Raw genomic sequence first — 22,811 nt, forward strand, 5'->3', positions numbered from 1 at the left:
TATCATAATCATCTTATTATTTATGCATTGCACGTGTGGCTTTAATCAGAGATGAGTGTCTTAAAAATTATTGATGATCAGAAAAGGGGGCACATACACACCACAAAAAAAATACTGTAGAGTGCAAAAAAAACGGATGACATATGGCAGAAAAAAAAAATAAATAAATTACAGACTTTCAGCAGCGATCTATCTGGTGGTCTAATTTAAGACCAGTCCTAAAAATTTCATGGACAGAATTGGCATGAGACTATTGGCAATTTAATTTCTTTCTTTATTTTTTGTAAAATATTTTGACGATAGTCTTTTTTAAAAAAAAGAAAAAAAAGAAGAACTTGTTAGGTATAAGAAGCACCTATAAATGTTTAAGAATATTATTTACAACAGACATGATTTCCCTGGTTAATAAACTGTTGGACATGAACAGCAACTTCAAAAATGTGTAACACATTTCCACAAACTAAACAAAAAAGAAAATGAGCACAGAAAACATAACTGCAAAGAATGGCAAAAATAATAAAAATAATAATAAAAGAAAACAAAACTATATATATATATATATATATATATATATATATATGGCCATCCTACTCATCCCAAGAACTTGATCACTTGTGTTGCTGTTCAACAGCTACCTCTACTGGCAGAGACTACAATTGCAATTCTGATTAAGAATAAAAAATAAAAAATAAAAAAAAGTACATTTCTCAAGCTACATGCAACAAAATATAGACCAATCAATTGTGAATGTCCCTAACATCCACATATGAATGGTATCTGCTGTAACCAGTTTCTAAGTATTTTTCAGTTATTGATGTCATAAATCTTTGCTGCTATAATGCCCCCATTGTCTTGGAACATTCCAGCCAGGCCTTTACAATCAATGTAAGCTTTCTATGCCATTTCGCATGATGCCATTACCGCTGTAACATTCAGCTCACTTTTCATTACATTAACCTGAAGACACCTTTTGGAAAAAAAAACAAAAAAAAAAACACCAATCACATATCATGACTGTGATATTCATGGCTTTGACTTGTGAGGTCTGGTTTAAATAATATGAACAAGCATATTACTTCCTTTAAAATTCAGGACTGCCCTTAGTTAAGTTAATAGTTAAGACAGCTTCCAGCGCCGATCTTGAAAACTATCAGTTATACGCACTGAAAGGCTTCTTCTTCTATCATGCATCTTTGACAATCAGAATTTAAAATGGAAATGAAAAAGGACTTGGTCAGGAAATATCGGACCTGTCCCACAGTAACAAGGGAAATGTATAATTAGCCAAATTAAAACAGAGTGGAAAAGTAATACTTTTAATGGATGCCAGGCATCTATTGACAATGTGAACCTAAAAACACATCCCCATCACTGCAGGGTTCTGAAAACTGCAAGTCTCATCTTTTATTTCAGACCGGCTTCATTCAAACCAAATTTCCCTGAATGAATTACAAATCTCTACACTGATAACATGCACATCAAATGATCCATAAAGGCATTACGATTCTGTCAGTTACGCATATACTGTACATATGGCCTGGTTGGAAAACTATACTGATAAGAACCATTATGATTTTAGGCCCCTAGAAAAAAAAACAAAAAAAACAATGCTGATATTTCAAATCAGATAGCAAGTAACCCCATTTCCTGTCATATTTGCGAAATACTACTGAAAATACACACGATAGGCTGTCTGTTTGCATAAACACACCCACTCTAAAAGCTACCACTCTAGACAAAGGTCAGTTTTCACACATTGTAATATACACCGTGCCAACAGGCAGTTGAGATGAGGCAATTTTCATAATCCCTGTGTATATCACAGGAAAATTTCCTGATCCGCCAACTTCCTGATATTCCTGTAAGACACAAGTGTTTACTTTTCCACTTCAAAATAGGGAACACTACAAATATGCTTCACAAGCTATGCAATAAAGTGAACATAAAAAACATAACCCCAACAAACAGTAATATAGTAAAAGATCATTTCAGTTTTAAATATGGCATAAATCATATATCACAGAATACATGCCAACAATATTTTTTTGATGGCAAATTGACATAGCAAGCTCAAACATCCAAATCTGTGGTCTCTGACAGAGGATGTTGCTTTGGTGCATCCCAATACAATGATATAGAATCTCTTTATAAATTATTGGATTTAGAGATATACATTTATGTAATAATTTACATACATATACAGCTAGACCAACGTTCTCTTAAAAATAAACTTCTTCATAGTACATAATATTTAGTTACATAAAAATGTCTCTTGATAATGGCCTTGTTCAGGAATACCCATGTGCAAATGCAGGCAGGAGAGAAGAATCACGGGTGCAAAATCACAGTGACATTACCTGCCAGCACTTTCAGGCTTCAACTTTAACTTTTTAAACCAGGGGCAAAAAGCTTGAATGATGACTACTACCATACACGTGATTCAAAACATTTGGTCGATTGCAAAATAATATCATAAATATAATTGAGAACAGGACACACCAATACAATATAACCGGTGAAGCACTAGGGGGGGTCCATGTTTCAGTACCTGTTTAGGAACGTTTCTGTATAAAGCTAAACAAAGCAAAGCACAGGTAAAGGGTAAAGAGGAGCCCCGAAGAACATCAGGCACAAAGGAGAACACCTGAATTACTCAATAAGCTCTGATTCAAACACAGAAATGCCTGGAATGATCTGCAAAAATGGCCTCAGGCCAGCATATACACACTACTGCTTAATGGCATTTACACATAATTACCTCGCTGGGTAAACTGTAATCTACGTGCAGTTAGAATAAAAATGACCAGTGGTTGCTTGGTCTTTGCGCACAGTGATCATGTTATAACTTGCAAGACATCTAAATCAACATCCAAGCCTCTGCATGCAAAATTTAAGCAAGCGGAGACTTGACTAACATGTTGATGCAAGTGCAATCAAAATAGAGATCTTTAAGTTCCTGTCAAAATGACTAAGAATCCATCAGAAACTGGTCCACGTCTGCACAGTCTTTAAAATATGCATAAACCACCTTTGATCAGAATCTTAATGGTACTGCAAGATCATACACAGTGATGTGTGCAAGCAAATTTGGTTCTACTTCAAAGTACTGTGAGTAAAAAAAAATGGGCACAAATGCAAGCAGAGCCTCTAAAATTCACTCTTCCAGTTGAGTGGACTGTCAGATGTGATTTTGCATGCAGGATGCTGGCTATGTTACCTCAAGTGCAATTTGTTAACATGCAGATAAGACTCATACAACCTAATGCCTATATTTTCTTTTGAATCTCAAGGGCAAATTTTGTAAGTGCCATCTCATAAAAAAAAAAAAAAAACTATTAAAAAAAGAGCCGGACCAAAGACATGATGGTCCCATTCTTGTACACTGTTAATATTTCCCCTTCCCCTTGACATGATTGAGTATTCCTACCAGATGAACAGGAGTCTTTGATCAGACCCACATTAAAATCCTCAGTGGACAGCCAAAGCACGACTAATACATATTCCAACCATTTACCCGATTTAATCCCTGGTCTCATTTCCAAAAAGTTCTCCAACATCTACCAAGCATCATTTTAGGCGGTCAGAGCGGAAGGAATCCTCGACAGCAGGGTCAGAGAGCAAAAGGTCTCCATCTGCCAGCATTCCAAATCCTTCTAAACCAAGAGGGTCCATCCTGAGAGCATCGTCAGTAGAGAAGTGATCAAGCTCGAACCCTGGGACACCTGACAGGGCACTGGTTATCTCTTTTGAAAGCCCGGGGGGAGAGTCTCCTACAGGGAAGAAAAGACAAGAGACCATAAAGTGAAAAGTGAAGTGATTGTCATTGTGAAGCGCACACAACAAAATGTGTCCTCTGCTTTTAACCCATCACCCTTGTTAAGCAGTGGGCAGCCATGACAGGCACCCAGGCAGCAGTGGGTGGGGACGGAACTTTGCTCAGTGGCACCGTGGCGGTTAGGGATTCGAACCGGCAACCTTAAGATAACGGGTCCGCCTCCTTACCTGCTAGGACAACAGTGCGCTTGAAAGCGTCCTTGAAAAAGTGTCCTTAGAATAACATCCAACAAAGGCTTGCTGTTGTCATACCTGTCAATATGATGTTTGGTACATTGTGGCGTCCACCACCACTATAGTTCTGGTTTGAGTTATTGAGGAGCTGCTGCTCTGATGAGTCCAGGAGGTCAAGGATCCCCTGGTTTCCAGGGCAACACCCTTCCTGGCCTTTGCCAGTAGAAGCAACAGAGTTCAAACTGTGGTTAAAAGAGAGGCCCTCTGCACGACTGTCCATGCTGAACTGTGGGGGGTGGGGACAGAGACAGCTTGGTAACTTTTCCACAGCAAATCTATTAACAAGTCTATATCAAAAACACCAATCAGCACACATCTAAGCAGATTGTTACATTTGTTGCAGCATAACATACCACATACATTCCACGTTTAAACAGTTCAAATTACAGCCACACCGTTGAAGTGATTGTGACCAACCTGGTGAGAGTGGTTCTGGTTTTGTCTGGCATTGATTTGTAAACCCAAGTAAGGTTCTTCAAAGAGTGACAGCAGTGCATCCTGACAAAAAAAAAAAAAAAAGTGTCACAATGTTTAATCTCTATAACTTCATTTATTGTGCATCAAATGCATGACAAATAAGACTGAAATAAAATGTCACAATTCATAAGTCTTTAAATACACAGAGGCTGGAATCATAACCATGCCACATCAAAACTATACTGGCATATATTTGCAGTTTCACACAAGGGAAAGAGCAGCAAGGTTTTGAATTGAAGAGGTTTATGTACAGTGCATCCGGAAAGTATTCACAGTGAATCACTTTTCCCACATCATCCCTTTCATTTCTTATATCAAACAGCTCAATCTCATTTGGCCATGTACCATTTGCCTTTAAAACAGCCATGGTTTTTCCAATTCTAAAAAAACCCACCGCTGATCCTACAGACGTCAACAATTACAGACCGGTTTCTCTCCTCTCATTTCTTTCTAAAATCCTTGAGGGCTGTGTCTACAATCAGCCATCACTTCATCTGTCACAGAACAACCTCCTGGATCCTAACCAGTCTGGCCTCAGAACAACTCATTCTACTGAGACTGCTGAGACTGCTGACTGCAGAACAGCTAATTCTTCTGGCTGTTTCCGAGAAGCTACATGCTGCCAGATCAGCAAAACTGTCAACGGTGCTTATATGTACCATCCAAGCTCTACAACGACCGATCTTCAACCTTCCCAAATTCTCCCACACCACCCCTCTGCTACGCTCCCTCCACTGGCTCCCAGTAGCTGCACGCATCACATTCAAAATACTGATGCTGGCCTACAAAGCCAAACATGGTGTAGCACCATCCTACCTCACAGCCCTTATTACACCTCGCACTGCACCTCGTATACTCCGAGCCTCCAGTACTGCTCGCCTGGTCCCTCCATCTCTGAAGGTAAAAGGAAGACCCTCATCTAGACTCTTCTCTGTCTTGGCCCCTCGTGGTGGAATGAACTTCCCCTCGAGGTCAGAACAGCTCAGTCACTGAGCACCTTCAAACGACAGCTCAAGACCTTCCTCTTTAGAGAATATTTAGATGAACTTGCAACTTTCTTGTTGTCTGATTTATGTATAGAAACTGCAACAGAGTGAATAAAAAGATTATATTCATAGTTGGGGGTCCTAGTGAACCAGAATTGATCACTTCATTGATGTAACATGGAAGCACGTAAGTTGCTCTGGATAAGGGCGTCTGCAAAATAGTGCGGTGCAATTAATCACAATAACAATTTAAGCACATGTGATTTCTAAACCGCTTAAGGCTGCGATTGTATCCATTAATTTATTTAGATTTTTATTCAGAATACGTTCTTGTGCGCATGATTTTAATATGTTAACCAATCAGAGCTGACGCAGCGCACGGGGCAATTACAGCTAAGATGAGCAAGAGAAAGATCAGAGCGCATGACGAAGCTGATCAGGAGAATCGAATAGGCGAGCGGGAGGAAAGAACATAAAATATGGATGCAGGTCAAAATAAATGATTCGCTGCCAAAGAGAAATTCAACGTCAGTCGTTTGGGAGTATTTTGGATTCAGGAGAGAGGATGTGTCACAGAGCAAGGTAATTTGCAAGACTTGCGAAATTATTATTCCAACGAAACAGAGCAATACTACAAATCTGTTCCAAAACTTACAACCACATCATAAAAAATTGCATGATCAATGCATGTCGACAAAGACCATCGAAAAAAACAAAAGCACACAAAGACAGCTTGAACATACTGAACAAGTATCCATTGTTCAAGAATGTGCAAGCGCCGTGCCTTATGAGAACGGATCAAAATGGCACAAAGAAAATCACAGACGCAATCACCTATCATATATGCAGAGACAGTCAGTAAAGACGGCTTCCGAAGACTAATACAAACACTTGACAAAAGATACCAGCTGCCATCTCGCACTCATTTCTTGCAAAAAACCTTTAAGAGAGAAATCAGTTTTTTGGTTTTGATTTATTGTTATGACTGGAATTGAGGTTATCTTTATTTTTTTCCATGTTGTCTTGTTTATCAAGCAGTTAGTACTACTGTGTACAGTATGTTATTAACTAGAGTTGAGGTTAGTTAATCTTAGTTAATTATTTTAAGTTGTCTGTTTTAAAGACAATCTTACTACAGTTTTGTTTATTAAACACAATACTACGTTATTTCATGTTTTGTTATGCACTTCTTGTGCACTGAATACATTTAGAATGTATGTAGCTTGTTTGAAAAAGCAAAAACAGTTGCCAAAATTGCAATCGCAATATTCGTTCAAAATATTGAACGAGTGGCCCAGCCAGAGACACGACTTGAATCTGTTTGAATATCTCTGGAGAGATCTTAAAATGGTTGTGCACCAACACTTCCTATCCAACCTGACAGAGCTTGAGAGGTGCTGCAAAGAGGAATGGGCGAAACTGTCCGAGGATAGATGTACCAAGCTTGTGGCATCACATTCAAAAAGACTTGAGGCTGTAATTGCTGCCAAAGTATTGACGACCAAAGGCTGTGAATACTTATGTGGATGTGATTTGATTTAATAAATTTGTCAAAATCTCAATAAACTCATTATGGGTGTTGTGTGTAGAATTCTGCATTTAAAAAAATGCATTTAATCCATTTTGGAATAAGCCTGTAACATATATGTATGGAAGAGGTGTAGATGCCATAATACAAAATGCACACATCTAAAATCATGAACAAATATGACTTTTGATGATGAGCTGACAAGGGTGGGGCTGCTGGCAGTAACTAATGAGTCACTGCAGACTATTAAATTGTGTTACTTACAGGTTACTTGCACTGTTACTGATTATGATTCTATTTTTACCCACTGTGAAGGTACACAGCCTGTGAACAATAATTATTATCCTCTCTACACAGGCAACAAAGATGCAAGGAAACTGAGGTTTATGTGAGAACTCACATTGTAAAAGCTGAGATCAGTGGGCAGAGACTGGCTGATCTGTTGCAGTTGGGGGAGGCTCTGTGAAGGCTGCTGCTGTTGGTTGTCAGTGGTGGCTGTCACAGAACCCTGCTCATGCATGAACTGGGAGTTGTGGCCTTCCACAGGGGTCTCGTTACTGCTCATGTTCATTATGGCCACTCCCGCTACTGGCCTGGATGGATGCTGCATCTGAACGTTGTGCGTTTTGCGCTGGTTTTGCATGTTCTCAAGATGCAGTGTCATTGCAGCTTGAGTATGTGGACATGGTGGCTGTTGTTGCCGTGGCTGCTGCTGATGGCACATGGACTGGTGCTGGTGTTGTTGCTGGCTTGCTGAATGGATGCCGGGCTGTTGGGGGCGTGGCTGACCTGTCTGGGGAGAGCCAATGCCCTTCTGAGTGGGATGATGTGTGGCTGGAGATCCATCTTGGTGTTGCTGAGCTTGGTTAAAGGGATAGAGTGGGAGCCTCTGATCCACTGGCAGTTTGCTGGTGTCCAGGGGAACACCCTGCATGGTTTAAAAAAAAAAAAAAAAACATTCAGGGATCCTCTATATTTGATCTCAAGAACGCCAAAGAAAAAGGCAAGATTATAATGTAGAGTATTTTTTACCTGTGTTATTGAGGACAGAGCGGGTGAAATCGTGGGGGAGAACTGCTTGGAATGGTGCCGGCGGGAGTCTGTGCCCATGGTCACAATGAGAGGGGAAAGCTGTGTTCTCCTCCGTGGGGACGTGCCCAGCTGTGCCTGAACCTGGCCAGGTAAGAGAGGAGAGTACGACGACGAGCCCGAGCCTCCTATCCCACTGCTGTAGCTGGATTGGTTACTTGCCACTGACTGTAGGGACTGGCTACTTAGGGAAGAGTTACTGAGCGAGGAGTGCAATGACTGACTGCTTGTGGATGATTGTAACGAAGGGGAGGAGCTTAGAGAGGACTGTAGTGAAGGGTTACTGAGTGACGAGTGCAAAGAGGTGGAGCTAAGGGAGTTGGGGAATGAGTTGCTGCTGAGAGAGGACTGGATGTTGGGGTTGCTAAGCGAAGACTGGAGAGTGGGGTTACTCATTGTACCCTGAAAAGATGGTAAGAGACCTAAAAAAAAAAAAAAAAAAAAAAAGATCCTTTAAATGATCCAGATTATAAATATGTGATTCTTTGACCTATGAAGTGAAAAACATGATTGTGCAAATTGAAGTAAAATGTTCATAATACCCATTTGGCATACAAATGGAAAAAAAGATAGCTCAAACACCCACAATTGTGTCAGAGAGGGGTGGGACAGTGTTTCCTGTGTTTGATCCTCTCAAGCAGATAAGCAAGGCATCTTACTTTCCAACTTCTTCCTCATTTAATGCTATATTTTTTATAACTTCAAAATGTTATTGAATGCTATTTAATGCATTTGACAAAATAAACCAAAAGACATTTGTAAGATATTGAATAATTAAATAAGATTCTCAAAACAGGTGTTGGGAGTCACACAACATACACAGATAAAAGATGATTTTGACTAATGAACTGTTGGGAAAATGTCAGACACAGTACCTGGTGAATGGAAGGCATTGCTCGTATTGATTCCCAGCTGAGTGAGAGTGCTGGCCAGGTTGCGTGTACTGTTGCCCCCACTGAGAGAGGGGTAGCCTGGCTCATCTGGGTCTAGAGGTGTTGGCAGAGGGGAAGGGAAGTGGAGGCTGGAGAGATCCGGCAGAGAGCCACCGGTGTTCAGAGCTGAAGGGACATGAGGGGCGCTGGACTGCTGATCCGGAGAAGGAAATATGCTGCAGGACAAGGAGTGGGGATAGTCATTAAAAAAAATATATATATGAATCATCAATCTGTGAAGCCCATAAAGCCTAGGAAGTTGGTGAAGCAAAGGGTGAGCATGACAGAATTCAACCCACAGAGGCCAATTTCAGCAACCTGAGGCCAACCTGACTAACTAGAGTACAGAGAGCGAAGTCCTGCAGACCACAAACAAGGGGATAGGAGACCAAGGAGGGTGTCACCTGTCTCTGGAAAATCTTTGGGCTGCATTAGTCACACTAATAAAATGAAGCAGCGGTAGATTTTGTGACTTAGCAAAAAGGTCTAAAGATATGGCGTGACTGACAGCTCATTACGCAGAGAGGCTGCAGGGACGAATTAATCAAGATTTATCGCAAGCTATTACGTCAAGTCCTTTTGAGAAAGAATGTTCTCTGCCAAGGGTGAACTCTCTTTGCAACCTCAACCAAAAACCATGTTGTAAAGTCCTGACATTGTCTCCTCCCCTGGACAATTTGTGCTGGAGGTGCAAGCACGCCACTGACAACATCCGTGGGACAGTCTTTCCCGGTAAATCTGGTGGTTTAACTTACGTGATCCCAGGAACTTCACAGGACTTTGGTCGAGACGACAACATGGATAGCTATAGGACAGAGAAGGGTTTTTGAGTAACCTTGATTTCATTCAGATTCTATTCAGAAATCAGCAGTGCTCCAGAACACAGCATACCTTTTTAGTGTCCCAGGGTTTCAACAGTTTTCCTTCATCAAGCACATTTTCCTCAATAGGAGGTACAGGATAAGGAAACACTACACAAATATATGAATAAATGGTAAATATTAAACATTCTTGATACAGATCTCACTACTATTCCATCCTTGTGCTATTTATCACAATGTAAAAAAAGAAAGTCCAAATAACACAGAAATAAAGAGATACTAACTTCTTCGTCCCTCAGCCTCAGCTAACCCTGAAGAAAAATAAATAAATAAATAAATAAATTGTGTGTGTGTGTAAGTAAAAGAGAACATGACATTAATTAGTGGAATTGAATACCTGAATTTGAATTTAAAGTACTGTGGCAGTACAATAAATAATAATGTGTATGTTCATGTCATCATAAACCAAACCTTGACATTCAGTTATATTTTTATAATTATAATTTAAATGTATTGAGGACTCATATAACCCAGTATATTTACATTTATGGCATTTATCAGACGACCTTATCTAGAGCGACTTTCAACCAGTAATAACAAGGACAGTCCCCCTGTAGACACTCAGGGTTTAGTGTCTTGCTAATAGACACAATGGTAGTAAGCAGGGTTTGAACCTGTGACTTTGTGGTCTTCTGGTTCATATGGAAATGAATAGGCTACTACCACACCCATACCCATGCTAGTGCATTCTACACTATACAAAGATTCTGAGTGATTGTGATGTCCACTGATGCCGCCATTTAAAAGAGGAACTGACATTGGCAGATTAAGGGCTGGATGGCTGCTCTGGACAACATCTAGCTGCTGGCAGCACAGGCACTCGGTGCAGAGAGCACGGGGTTACACACAGTACTGTTACACCCCTTTCTAGGTCATAGGCCAGTTTATTACCAACAAGGAAACCACAACCACAGTGATGACAAAATGTCATGGATGAAGGGAAGGACCGGACTCACCACTCCGCCTTCCCTGAGAGTTGACTGCATGTCCTGAACTGAAAGGATCCCCTGATGGAGGGTTCATAACACTGATGTGGAGGGCTGAGTCAGAGTTGGTTCTGCAAGGAAGAACAGTGTAAAGGGAAAGAAACCAAACAAGGTAAGTGGAAAATTTAGGAGAAGGGTGGGTTGGAGCCTGACAAACTGGGTCAAGAAAGGAAAAGGAATGTGAATTTTGAAGAGGCTTGGGGGAAAAGGCAAGGTTCTTCCCATCCTGCAAAGATTACAGTTTAATAGTCAAATAATCAATTAATTATTGATTAGAAATGTGCAACAACAATTTTTAATACATTTTCCTGCTGACACATAAAAACTAGACATGTAAATGTACCAAAAATGTTCGATAAGATCAATTTAAAAAGCTCTTATAAGATGCAGTGTGTCTTAATTCAAACTTTCATAAAATGTACCTCAATTAATATTTTGTGCATGTGTATTGTTTTGCAGAGAAAGCAAATATCAGAGGATAGCAGCAGCCCACCCTTGTGTCAAGTTAGCCCCCTGTCCCACCTTAGAGATGAACAAATAACGTTGCCTGAGATTATAATGGTACCCTCCTGCCAATCAAAAAAAAAAAAAAAAAAAAAAAAAAAAGTACAGCCCTTCATTTTCAGCATGTTAATGGAGCAGTAAATGGTTGAATTTTATATCAGACAGTCGCTTATAGTCCAAGTCAGTTAATCACCCTTGGTTAAATAATTAAAACTTCTGATGACTACATCAGACTCACAGGTAGGAGATGTTTAAAATGAGCTATACCCAGGCCTTGTTAGGATCCCTGATGAAGGTACTCTCACCTTAACCTATGCTTCAATTTCAAAGAGAAAGAGGTGTCTGCTTAAACACATTTGGCTTATAGGCTCTAGTTTTCCAGGGTCAATGTCATTCAAAAAAAGGTGGAACTAAAGCACGCAGTGGAATGGATCAATAGCTGACTCCTGCCGCATCAGCCTTATCCAAAGCAGCTCAAGGTGAACCTCTCTGAGAAACATACAGGCTGACAACATGCATAGAGTTAGAGCTCATTCATTCAAGTTCTTTTCAGGAGCGCACAGGTTTAACAAGGGAAAACGGGGAGCACCGTCCACCTCATGACAAAGAACTGCTGCTCAGGTTCAGCTTCAAGCAGAATAAGCAGAAGGTTGAATTCACCTGTTGAGTGCTGTGGTGGGGAGATGGAACAACTGGCTTTTGTCCATGGGGAAATTGCTGGACCAGTTCCTTCATGATTGACAGAAAAATGCCCATTATTCCAAACCACATAAAAAAGTGAGGCAGGTTTGAGAATGAACCTGAAGCAGTGAAGAGGCTCAAAGAGAGGGACACTGACTAAGTGAAAAATAAACCAAGGCATGAGTCTCTCTCAACCCAGAAACCGTTATAATTGTTCACAAACAGTGAGAAGACCTACTCCTAAACGTGTAAATTAACCTCGCTGGGCTATGATTTTCTTGCGTGGGTGAGTCAATAATCAGACTGGCATCACAACGTGGCCTAGCAAATCACTCAAGTCAGCTGAATTTAGAGTGCTGTTAATCAATGACCAGTGCTGAACATCCCTGACACACACACACACACACACACACACACAAAAAAAAAAAACAGGTCCATGGTTCTTCTTGATTGACGGCCTCCAGCGCTAAAAACGCAGGGTCTCAATGAATGGGCTGAGAAGCCCGCTTTCGACAGGGCCCTCATCACACCCTCAACACTGAAAATATCAAAAAGGTGAATGTCACTTGTATATGAAAAAAAGGCTAAACTTTTAAGTCAGTTTCCCCCTCTCTGAAAGTGTTTTTGTTAAAGAAGAAAGAAAAAGTGTTCAGCCAAAAATAAAAACGATGCAAAGATTAACAAAAATCCTTCTTCCCAGATGTTGCAAGAACAAAACGGGGTGTTACACGTTAATTTAAAAAAAAAAAAAAAAAGACATGAATGGATTGCAAAGCACCTTCTCAAGGCTACAAACGAAAGCTTGAGAAAGCTGTGTGTTAGTCCACCAGGTTAGTGTGCCACATCCTCAAGACAGACTAACATATGCAAATCCCTTAGAGGCTGCAAGAAAGCAAAACAACACATCTAAATTGAAGACCAGTCCTCCCAAAGGACGGCTCAGTCTCAGCAGACTTTACCTTCGCCAGCTGGGGTCAGTGGGCGCGGACAGATATGTCGAACTGCAGTGGGAGCTGTCGACCTGAAAACAGCACGTTAAGGCCATAAGTTCATATTGCGCAACCTTAAAGTCAAGCCTTGAGTTCATATTTTAGCAGGCTCCAACTAAGAACTCCAACTATTACTGAGGTTTACGTTTATTCATATATTTTATCAAAGCAATACTTTGATTGAAAAATTGTTCAAACAAAATTGCGACAGGTGTAAGAGCAGGATACTTGTCTCCTGTAGGGACGACTCGGGGACATGAATCGCCGCTCTCTCTGGACCCTCTCCACCAGCCCATGGTGGCGCGTAGCGCGGGCGGAGTCCAGGTTGGAATGAAAGGGGCCCTGTGAGAGACAGGCACACAGGGGAGGCCAGGAGCCCTAATGAGCTGTTGTTTGAGTGGAGGCTGTCCTGCGAGGAGATCGACTTGAGGGGATCATTAAAAAGGTATGAAAAACAACTGGAGGATTTCACTTTTTCAGGTGGGATTTGGGCTGAAAACAAAACAATTGTGAGGAAACGCACAACTAGTGCTGCACAATTAATCTAATCGCAATTGCGATGTCAGTCTGTGCGATTACATGAACGCAAAAAGCTGCGATTTAAATGATTAGTACATGGATTGAATCGGCAACATATCACTCATTCTCTCAAAGTTTGCGACCTGACTGAAGTCTCACTTCAGTCGAATGTAACGTGTTTGGTCACATGACTTTCAATTCGGAGACATATGGGTAGACGTCAACGTTGCCGCCATATTGCGATAGGTTCTGCTGTGGAGTGAAGCATATACATGTCTATGGACAGAAGTGCATAAAAAGGCCTCACTCTTGTGCTGCTTGGGGCTGTACAAACCGCTGTACGCGCCAAACCAGGTCCAGGGGGGATTACATTTCATAGGTAAGGCTGGACAATTGTTTTGAATATATTTGCCCATTATAAAAAGTCTTAACCTTAGCTAAGCTAGCGAAAATATGCATTCCTGTGTTCAAGTCAGCCTCCAAACAATGTTTTGGCTAAACGTAGGCATTAACTATTTAGACTGTTCTTAGCTGTTTAGTTAACTTTTCTCAAACTTTGAAGGTTTCCTAAAGAAATTCACCTCAGTTTACAAAACTTAACCTTAGCTAAGCTAGCAAAGCTATGCATCCCTGTGTTCAAGTCAGCCTCCAAACAACGTTTTGGTTAAATGTAAGAACTATAATACAGGATTTTATAATGGCCAAAGATAATCAAAACAGTTGTTTAGTCTTACCAGGGTTTGTCGTTCGACAGTAATGTAAATAGTTTTTTGTGATTATTTAATGTTGTAGAATATTGTATTTTGAAAGCACTGGGCATTTCAAGTTGTTATAAGTAGTTTGTATGTTTCACTTTGAAAGTAAACATTTCACTATTAGTAATTTGTATGCCACGTTTCATTGATATACAAGCAAGTGTCCATCATATCGCAATATTGATCTCAATAATGTCTTTTTTCCCCCAAATCGTGCAGCCCTACGCACAACCCAACATTCAGTTCAGACACGCTGAATACGAACCACCGTGAGATCGCAAAGGAATCTGGATTCACATGAAGATGCATGGCATCTTTAATGCAACCCTGAACCACACGTTGATAAGCCTTACCTGGAAATCAGATGTATTTCTTCCAATCTGGTTGACATTTGGTAGCGAGCCTCCATAATATGGACCCTGGGTTCTGGCAACACGCAGTTTCTGAGCCTGAATCTGCATGAAGAGAGAAGTTGTGACCGTCATTTCTTTATCTGCCCTCCCAACACCTTTCTGATTTTAGGCTTTGGCATGGAATCAGATCTGATTGGGCCAGTCACACTAAATAACTATTTCAAGCAAAGACACTCCTGATGATTATGTCTCTAGAAACACTCAAGTGACTAGCATTTGTCTAGTCACTCGTATTTCTTTCACTCCAACTCACTTGCAAACTCACTAAGGTTGCAAGACATTGCAAAAAATTCAAATAAATTTGATGTCACATGATGCTTTCAAATACACACTCGTCTATGAACCAGAAGACCCAGGTTCAAATCCCGCTTACGATTGTGTCCCTGAGCATGACACTTAATCCTAAATTGCTCCAGGGGGACTGTCCCTGTAACTATTGATAGTAAGTTGCTCTGGATAAGGGCGTCTGATAAATGCCGTAAATGTAAATACAAGAGTTAAGGTCTCGTACATCTGTGTGGATGCATTGATTTGCTACAATGACTGTGCTCACTGCGCATCTACTGCTAGAACTCCTTTAAAATGCACACCTTTCTCTGCATGTTTTCTCCACTACATGAATCAAACCCATTACAACTGGAAGCCACAAACGGCAGAAATACGCCTGGTTCAGACGTCCGCGGGGTCAGGTGAGCCCAGACTGAACGCAGACCGTTTTTATGCTTATTGGACAATTTTGGAGCACTGTGCTCGCCACAGGGCTCAGAGCACAAGATATGCGTGGTTTAAAAGACAATAATGTCGGGTTGTAGATCTCTGGACGTGCAGAGATTGTTAGGAGCAGCTTTTCCTCCATTCAAGCTTCGTGTGTGTTTCGAAGTGGCAGAGAGAACACTCGCCCGCTTAGATTCTATTGGTTAGAATTCTTAGATTCTATTTAAGTTAAAAACAAATAAAGCCACAAATGAGCACATATACCTATAGATGTGTACAGAGATTTAAAAAAAATATTTTCTTAACTGTCTGAAAAGCTGCAATAAGTTGCTAACGAAGTTCAAAAACTTTAGATAATATGTTTGTGTGATTTATATATATGTTAATGCAGTTGTGAAATCAATTCATGTAAAAGACCGGGATTATCTCTCCAAAACTGCACCAAAATTGTTGCAACCCTACTTAGCACCACAAAACATGGTGCTTTGTTTGGCATAATATAAGAGAGTAATGCATCTCATGTACAGCAGTTATCATATGTAATCTCATCCCTAGTCATCCGCACTGCTTTACTGCTTAGGAGAAAATACGATTCAGCTCCTTTGTTGAGGACATTTAAACAAAAGACCTTTTCATCAACTAACTTTACCAATGGAAGGGGGTAAAAAAAAAGGGTCAATGACTAGGCGTGCGTAGCAGCCACCATATGAAATGTCTTCTCATGACATTCATTCATACAGAATCAAGTAAAACACCGATGTAACCAAATGCTGCCCTCTGTTCGGATTACAGTTCTACAGATGCAGAAACCCATCTCCCAAGTTTCCTCTCATGCCCGGGTGAACGACACCCAGACACCATGCTTCAACAACACAGACCACCGTCTTCCATTGCTCCATTTCGCACATCCTATTGTAGGTTACAGTATGTGGCTACGCTGCAATCAGTGCATCAAGCAAAGACCTTTTCAGGCAGTTCTACTACAGTATCTCTTCCATTGTACAGATAGTCTAGCATTCTATCCACTGCACACCAGTGAGTCTTGAGCACAGCTCTTTTGGACATGATTTAACCCAGTCCTCTAGTGTCAACAATTGGGCGCTTGCTCAAAATTTCATTTTACCATCTTGTATGTTGCGAAATTTTGTGTTCGACAAATAACGTTATTCATACTACAGACCAGAGCATCTGTCTTCTGTACTGACACCTGTATATATTGCAGTTAGTTCATTGTCTACAGTCTATACGAAATGCCTCTGTTTATGGACCTGCCCTGTCTATAGTTATTCTTTCCAAATAAGCAGGTAAATGGGTGTTCATCTTTCATATTAAATATAAAAAATGAAGTATTTTCATAGTGGCCTGCCTTCTGTCATCTCTTAACCCCAAAAAAATGTTGACAGGCTGGTATTTCTGTAGTATGCGTCTTTTCTGCATAGGCTTCTTTTCTCCTTCATTTGTTTGCATGATCATTGTACTCTGCAATTACTATTTAATTTTTGTTAGCCCTTTGTCTTGGGTACATTTTATTTTATTATTTATGAGTTATTTTTATTTGAGGTTTAATTTGTTCACTTATTGTTTGTTTAAAATAGAAAGTGCGATAAAATGTGTAATCATGATGAGTAATAGTGATTACAATATTGAAAAAAAATAATAATAATAATAATTTTATTGCGATTATCATTTTGGCCATAATCCAATCATAGTTTGGCACGCTGGAGATGCCGAGAAAGCGAGCGAGAGGTTGACTACTGTACGTGTGCAAGAGACACTGAGAGATTGTAACACTGTACAGCTGTTGTGAAGCGTGGAAGCAGGTTCGAGTCTAAGAAGCTGGATCACTCACACACTTCCTGACTAACTTCACTAGTGTGCTAGCTGGCATCCTGGTTGGCACTGTCCACTGTTAAATGTTTGCCTTGGGTGGGAATGGGTGTTTATCTTGCACACGACAGGATTCTTTTTTCAATCAATACAGTTACATAATTTATCATATTTCAATCGATTTATTTGGTTAGTGCTAAAAAAACAGGTGCTGTGGGATATTTATGCAACATTACCTCAATATCTCTCTTGCACACCTAAGCCAGGTTGCAAAACAAAATGCGGCAAGGGTGGCGCTGTGCTCTGAAACCCAAAGCAGACGCCACAGTCGAAGCTGAATTTTGTTGAACTTTGACCTCTGCGCACTGCGACGCATTGACGTGCGACCACTAGAAACAAAGTTTACAAAGCGTGCCCTGAAACCAAAAAAAAAAAAAAAAAAGTGGATTATTGCGATTTAATTCATTCACATTATCTCTTATGGGAAGGCGAAATGCTGGAAAAACACGTCAGGTGCAGTGGGCCTGCCAGGGGTTGACCATGAACGTTGCCTGTTGATGGCACGGGATACCTATAGACCTACATTTCAGTTGGAAATAATGAGGTACAGTTATGACATGGTGGGATAGTGAGGATAGTGCACAGTGATGGTTTAACCCTCCCTACTTTTAGCGTGTTTACAATATTTGCATATTGGTTCATTGTATACTTGCAACATTTGCAATACTGTGGTCTGTAGCAGTCGCAAAAAGCATTTCACTGCATATCATACCGTGTATGACTATGTATGTGACAAATAAAATTTTAATTTTAATTTGAACCCCCGCTGCAAGAACAGCCGCCTTCGGTGGCTGTCGGGTTTTAATGCTCGATCTGAAAGCAGAGTTTCACGAGTTTCATAGCGATTCATCCTTAAAGAAGTCCTTCCTTGCAAACACGTACGTATGTGTCTCAATTTATCTGTATTCGTGCTCACCTCGGAAATACATCAGAATATGTCATTGATCTGTCTGATCAGGCTGAAGATCAGTCAATTTCGATCCCTTGCCAATTCATCAGAGCATTTCATTTGTTTCGTCTTTATTTCTTCTTTAAACAGTGCAACTGGACTCCATTAAAATCAATTTTAAAAGGTTTTCTAACATTATGAAACAATTAAAGTGACAGCACTCCATTTTAACTCAAGAAATAGTTGCTGATATCGTTACTCTCTATATATGAATATATTCAATCATCAACAGGAGTAACAGGAGTTTTTAATGCAGCAAACTATTAATTTAGATCCAAAAAAGGACATCTAGAAATTACCCAGCTTTTGAATGGTTGTGTATGTCAGACTCAAGAACCTAATATTTTCAATGCTTAGACAGTTTTAATATTACACATGATGGCAGCTATAATAGTAAATTAGGTATAAACTCACATTGTATACACACATTCATGTATGATATAATTCTGATATTCAATATACAATGATATTACAACATACCATCAAGAAATTGAAAAGGCCATTTCTTTGTACAGATTTACTTCATAAAGGTCATAAAGGACGGGAAATTCTAGGTGCACAGATATGTGTTTTTACCCTCAATTACAAACAAAATTAGAAATCCTGCGTATACATGTAGTCTTGATGCCTTCAGTGAGAATCTACCAAGGTAAATGGTCATGACAATAAAAAAACAAAACACATTGAATGAGAAGGTGTGTCCAAACTTTTGGCCTGTACTGCTATGCTGACGACACACAACTCCTCTTTCCTCCCTCTGATCTACATGCTGCTTCCAAAATCTCTGCATGTCTAACCGACATCTCATCTTGGATGGCAGCCCATCACCTCCAACTCAATCCCACCAAAACTGAACTAATATTCATTCCACTACATCAGGATCTTGTTATTTACCTGGACAACTCACAGCTCTCTCCTTCTACAACAGCCCGCAACCTTGGAGTAACAATAGACAACCAACTCTCCTTCTCGATTCACATCAGCAATCTTTCCCTACCAATCTTTCCTTCTCTACAATATCAGACGAATCCGCCCTTATCTGTCAACACAGGCCCCCCAGCTACTGGTTCAGTCCTTAGTAATCTCACGACTAGATTACTGTAACTCCCTTCTAGCTGGTCTACCACTATGTACCATCCGACCTCTACAACTCATACAAAATGCAGCAGCACGACTGATCTTCAACCTTCCCAAGTTCTCCCACACCACCCCTCTGCTACGTTCCCTCCACTGGTTCCCAGTAGCTGCACGCATCAGGTTCTGATGCTGGCCTACAAAGCCAAACATGGAGTAGCACCATCCTACCTCACAGCCCTTATTACACCTCGCACTGCACCTCGTATACTCCGAGCCTCCAGTCCTGCTCGCCTGGTCCCTCCATCTCTGAAGGTAAAAGGAAGACGCTCATCTAGACTCTTCTCCGTCTTGGCCCCTCGTGGTGGAATGAACTTCCCCTCGAGGTCAGAACAGCTCAGACCTTCCTCTTTAAAGAATATTTAGATTAAATTGCAACTTTCTTGTTGTCTGATTTATGTATAGAAACTGCAAGAGTGAATAAATAGATGTATTCATAGTTGAGGGTCCTAATGAACTAGAACTTATCACTTCATCGATGGTAACTTGAAAGCACGTTGTAAGTCGCTCTGGATAAGGGCGTCTGCCAAATGGCTTAAATGTAAATGTAATGTACTGAAAAAATTATTTGGTCATGAATTGGCATTGAGGAACCCAAATCTACTTTAAAGCTTGGTACTGTGTTTAAGCTGCAAAACTAATTGTCCTGTAAACTTTTGCTTGTAGGAGAGGTGGGGGTTAGATTTTGAAAGATTGAAAATGCATAGTTTAGTGTGTATACACATATATATTTTTTGAAGTAGTATTTCAATATGTGGTATACTGTGTATACTGTTGCACTGACAACAAAATCTTGAAGATTATTTTTGAGCATTGAGACATGCATAACAGTGCATTTCAATTGTCACAATTTGCTTCACTCAAGTCATTCTGACTGCAGGAGGTTTTCCATAAGATCGTCACTACTCTTTAAATCAGGCTGCTGAACACGATTCCTCACGATGGTTATCTATGATTATCTGGCGCCTCCAAAAAAAAGAAACGCATTAAGCCAATGACTGGACTTGAGGTACAAACAATAAATGTCTTATTGAAGGAACAACTGTCTTCCTGGCCCCACAGAGGCATTTCTCCTATCAAACGACATTGCTCAATCATGCATCCCTGCAGCAGTGATCGTCTACAGCCGCTCTCAATCGTGCGCCATTGTAGCTGGTGTCTTACTGTATGGCCCTGCAGCAATGTCACAAGAAAGCCATTGTTTAATATTCGCTCGACCACTGGCATTTCGCATTCCAAAGATTTCAAAGGTCCTAGACTGTACGCAGAGGACAATATTCTGCTTTGTTTTGCTGGCAAAGTGACAGTAGGACAACATTTATTCATCAAACGGAATAAGGACAAATGATGCCTTCACGAGACAATTGCAACTTCGATAACAAGAGGCCGAGGAAGGGGACTCGCGCTCAAGTGCAAACTAATAAATTACATCCAACCTTCACGTAGCATAATGACTGAAGGAAGACCTCTAGGAAAGAGGAACCCTTTCATGACATGATTTATTAGATCACCAGGGCAGAGATAAAAATACAAAAAAAAAAAAAAAAAAAAAACCTACGCTCTCGGCAGCACATATAAGCATTTAAAGCCTGCATTTATTGAGTACTGCCACACCATGCAAAAGCCATGCAGCAGGATGTGCATCACGCTTTTGCGTGTCTTTACTGGTGAGTGTAAAGTGCAGTGGTTGTCACACGTGACACACAGCAGCACAGCACACAGTGAAATGTGTCCTCTGCGTTTAACCCATCACCCTGAGCGGGCAGTGGACAGCCATTACAGGCGCCCGGGGAGCAGTGTGTGGGGACGGTGCTTTTCCTTGGCAGATCGGGATTCGAACCGGCAACCTTCCGATGACGGGGACGCTTCCGTAACCACTAGGCCTACCACTGCCCCGGTGTACCAGATCAACTCATCTGTTCATAGCCAATGCACGATTAACTCATTTCAGGTACACCTACTGCATTGTCTCTCTGCGCGGCCTGATAGATAAGGTGCTGTACTAGTGACGCCCAAACTCTGAAGGAGTAATGTTTTCGTTCCTGCATCTGAGTTTGAACTGTGTTCGTTTTTTTTTTTGTTTTTTTTGCATTACTTTTGTGTGTGTTTTTTTTTTTTTTTTTAGAAAATAGAAAATATAAATCAGCCCGCAGGGGCGTTTTTCCCGGAGAAAGCCGTCCGTAAAACTAATGGTGACAGGCGAATGTCGCGGATTCGCCTGGCAGTGGCAGCATCCTAGATTTAATTCTCCGCTCGTCTCCATTCAGCCTGCAAAAAACTTAAAAACTTAAAAAAACAGCCACCCATTCCAGCAGTAAAAGTGCTCGAAGTAAATAAGAGCAGGTTTACCAGACCAACGTGGGACGAAAGAGCCGAGCCGAGAGCGTTTCCCCGCCGCGGAGCCACGCTACAGGCATCGCTCGTCGCCGCTTAAAACCGACACGAACGACGGAACCCGAGAGCAATTAAAAATATATAAAAAAATAAAAAATAAAAAAGAACATAAAGCGACGCCACTCCGATAACGCCGCCGTGTGTCCGTAGCTCGCTAGCCGGGCAGACTGCTAGCGCCGTCTTATAAAGTTACCGACCAACCGAGTCGGCGGTAAAGTGAATGAAACGCGGCCGGTCGGGCTCCTGTCTGATTTCGGGCTAGTGGCGCTGCTAGCTAGCGACCGTCCTCCATCCGTCAAAAAAAAAAAAAAAAGCGAGTCGACGGCAGCCCGAGAGCGGCTAGCTCCGGGCTTCAAGTGGATTATCGGCTTGGCTACGGTCGCCTGTATTTTATTATTATTATTGCTAGGAAAAAAAAAAAAAAAAAAAACTTACGAAACACTTCACACAGGTGGTGTCGTGGCGAGCGGGGTGATTTGTGCGCCACGCCACGCCGCGCCGCGTACGCGGCAGCGAGACGGATGCCCCGAGAGGCCCCGTCTTCCTCCAGCTTTGCGCCGTTTCCCTCCTCAACTCACCCGAGTTGAAGTAATGTCCATCATGACCTCCTGAAACGCGGCGGTCTCCTCGGCCTGGCGCTGCGTGTGCAGGGCGATCTTCTCGCTGAACTTCCGTGGGTTGGACGGCCCGGGCCCGGTGGCCGCGCTCGGTCCCGACGCGGGTCCGGGTCCGGGTCCGCAGCCGCTCGCACCCGCGGCGGACATCTTCTACGAGCGTCGTGCGTGATTTGAGCGGCGCAGCCCGAGCCGATCTGAGTTGTGGAGAGGGCAGGAGGGGTGGAGGGACGGGGCGCCATGTACACATCAGCCGAAGTGCACCACGGGAAATGGAGTTACTTCGTGCGCGCACGCGCTAAGCCGTCTAG

At 41.4% G+C, this 22,811-nt stretch overlaps 1 protein-coding gene across 2 annotated transcripts; it reads right to left on the reverse strand.

Moving 5' to 3' along the window:
• Nucleotides 1-253: 253 nt before the first annotated feature.
• LOC114791137 (CREB-regulated transcription coactivator 1) lies at nucleotides 254-22,716 on the reverse strand. Of its 2 annotated transcripts, XM_028981703.1 has the most exons (15): nucleotides 22,465-22,716; nucleotides 14,749-14,850; nucleotides 13,350-13,463; nucleotides 13,092-13,153; nucleotides 12,112-12,180; nucleotides 10,918-11,018; nucleotides 10,186-10,212; nucleotides 9,972-10,051; nucleotides 9,836-9,885; nucleotides 9,024-9,256; nucleotides 8,092-8,570; nucleotides 7,460-7,987; nucleotides 4,486-4,566; nucleotides 4,087-4,294; nucleotides 254-3,770 (listed from the first exon to the last, which is right to left on the reverse strand). In XM_028981703.1, the coding sequence occupies exons 1-15, from the start codon at nucleotides 22,648-22,650 to the stop codon at nucleotides 3,568-3,570; spliced, it is 2,523 nt and encodes an 840-aa protein (XP_028837536.1). In that variant the 5' UTR covers nucleotides 22,651-22,716; the 3' UTR covers nucleotides 254-3,567. The 2 variants fall into 2 exon arrangements, with proteins under 2 accessions (XP_028837536.1, XP_028837537.1); XM_028981704.1 differs by lacking the exon at nucleotides 12,112-12,180.
• Nucleotides 22,717-22,811: the final 95 nt, after the last annotated feature.

Source organism: Denticeps clupeoides, chromosome 5 (assembly GCF_900700375.1).
Source record: "Denticeps clupeoides chromosome 5, fDenClu1.1, whole genome shotgun sequence".
NCBI classification, from domain to species: domain Eukaryota; kingdom Metazoa; phylum Chordata; class Actinopteri; order Clupeiformes; family Denticipitidae; genus Denticeps; species Denticeps clupeoides.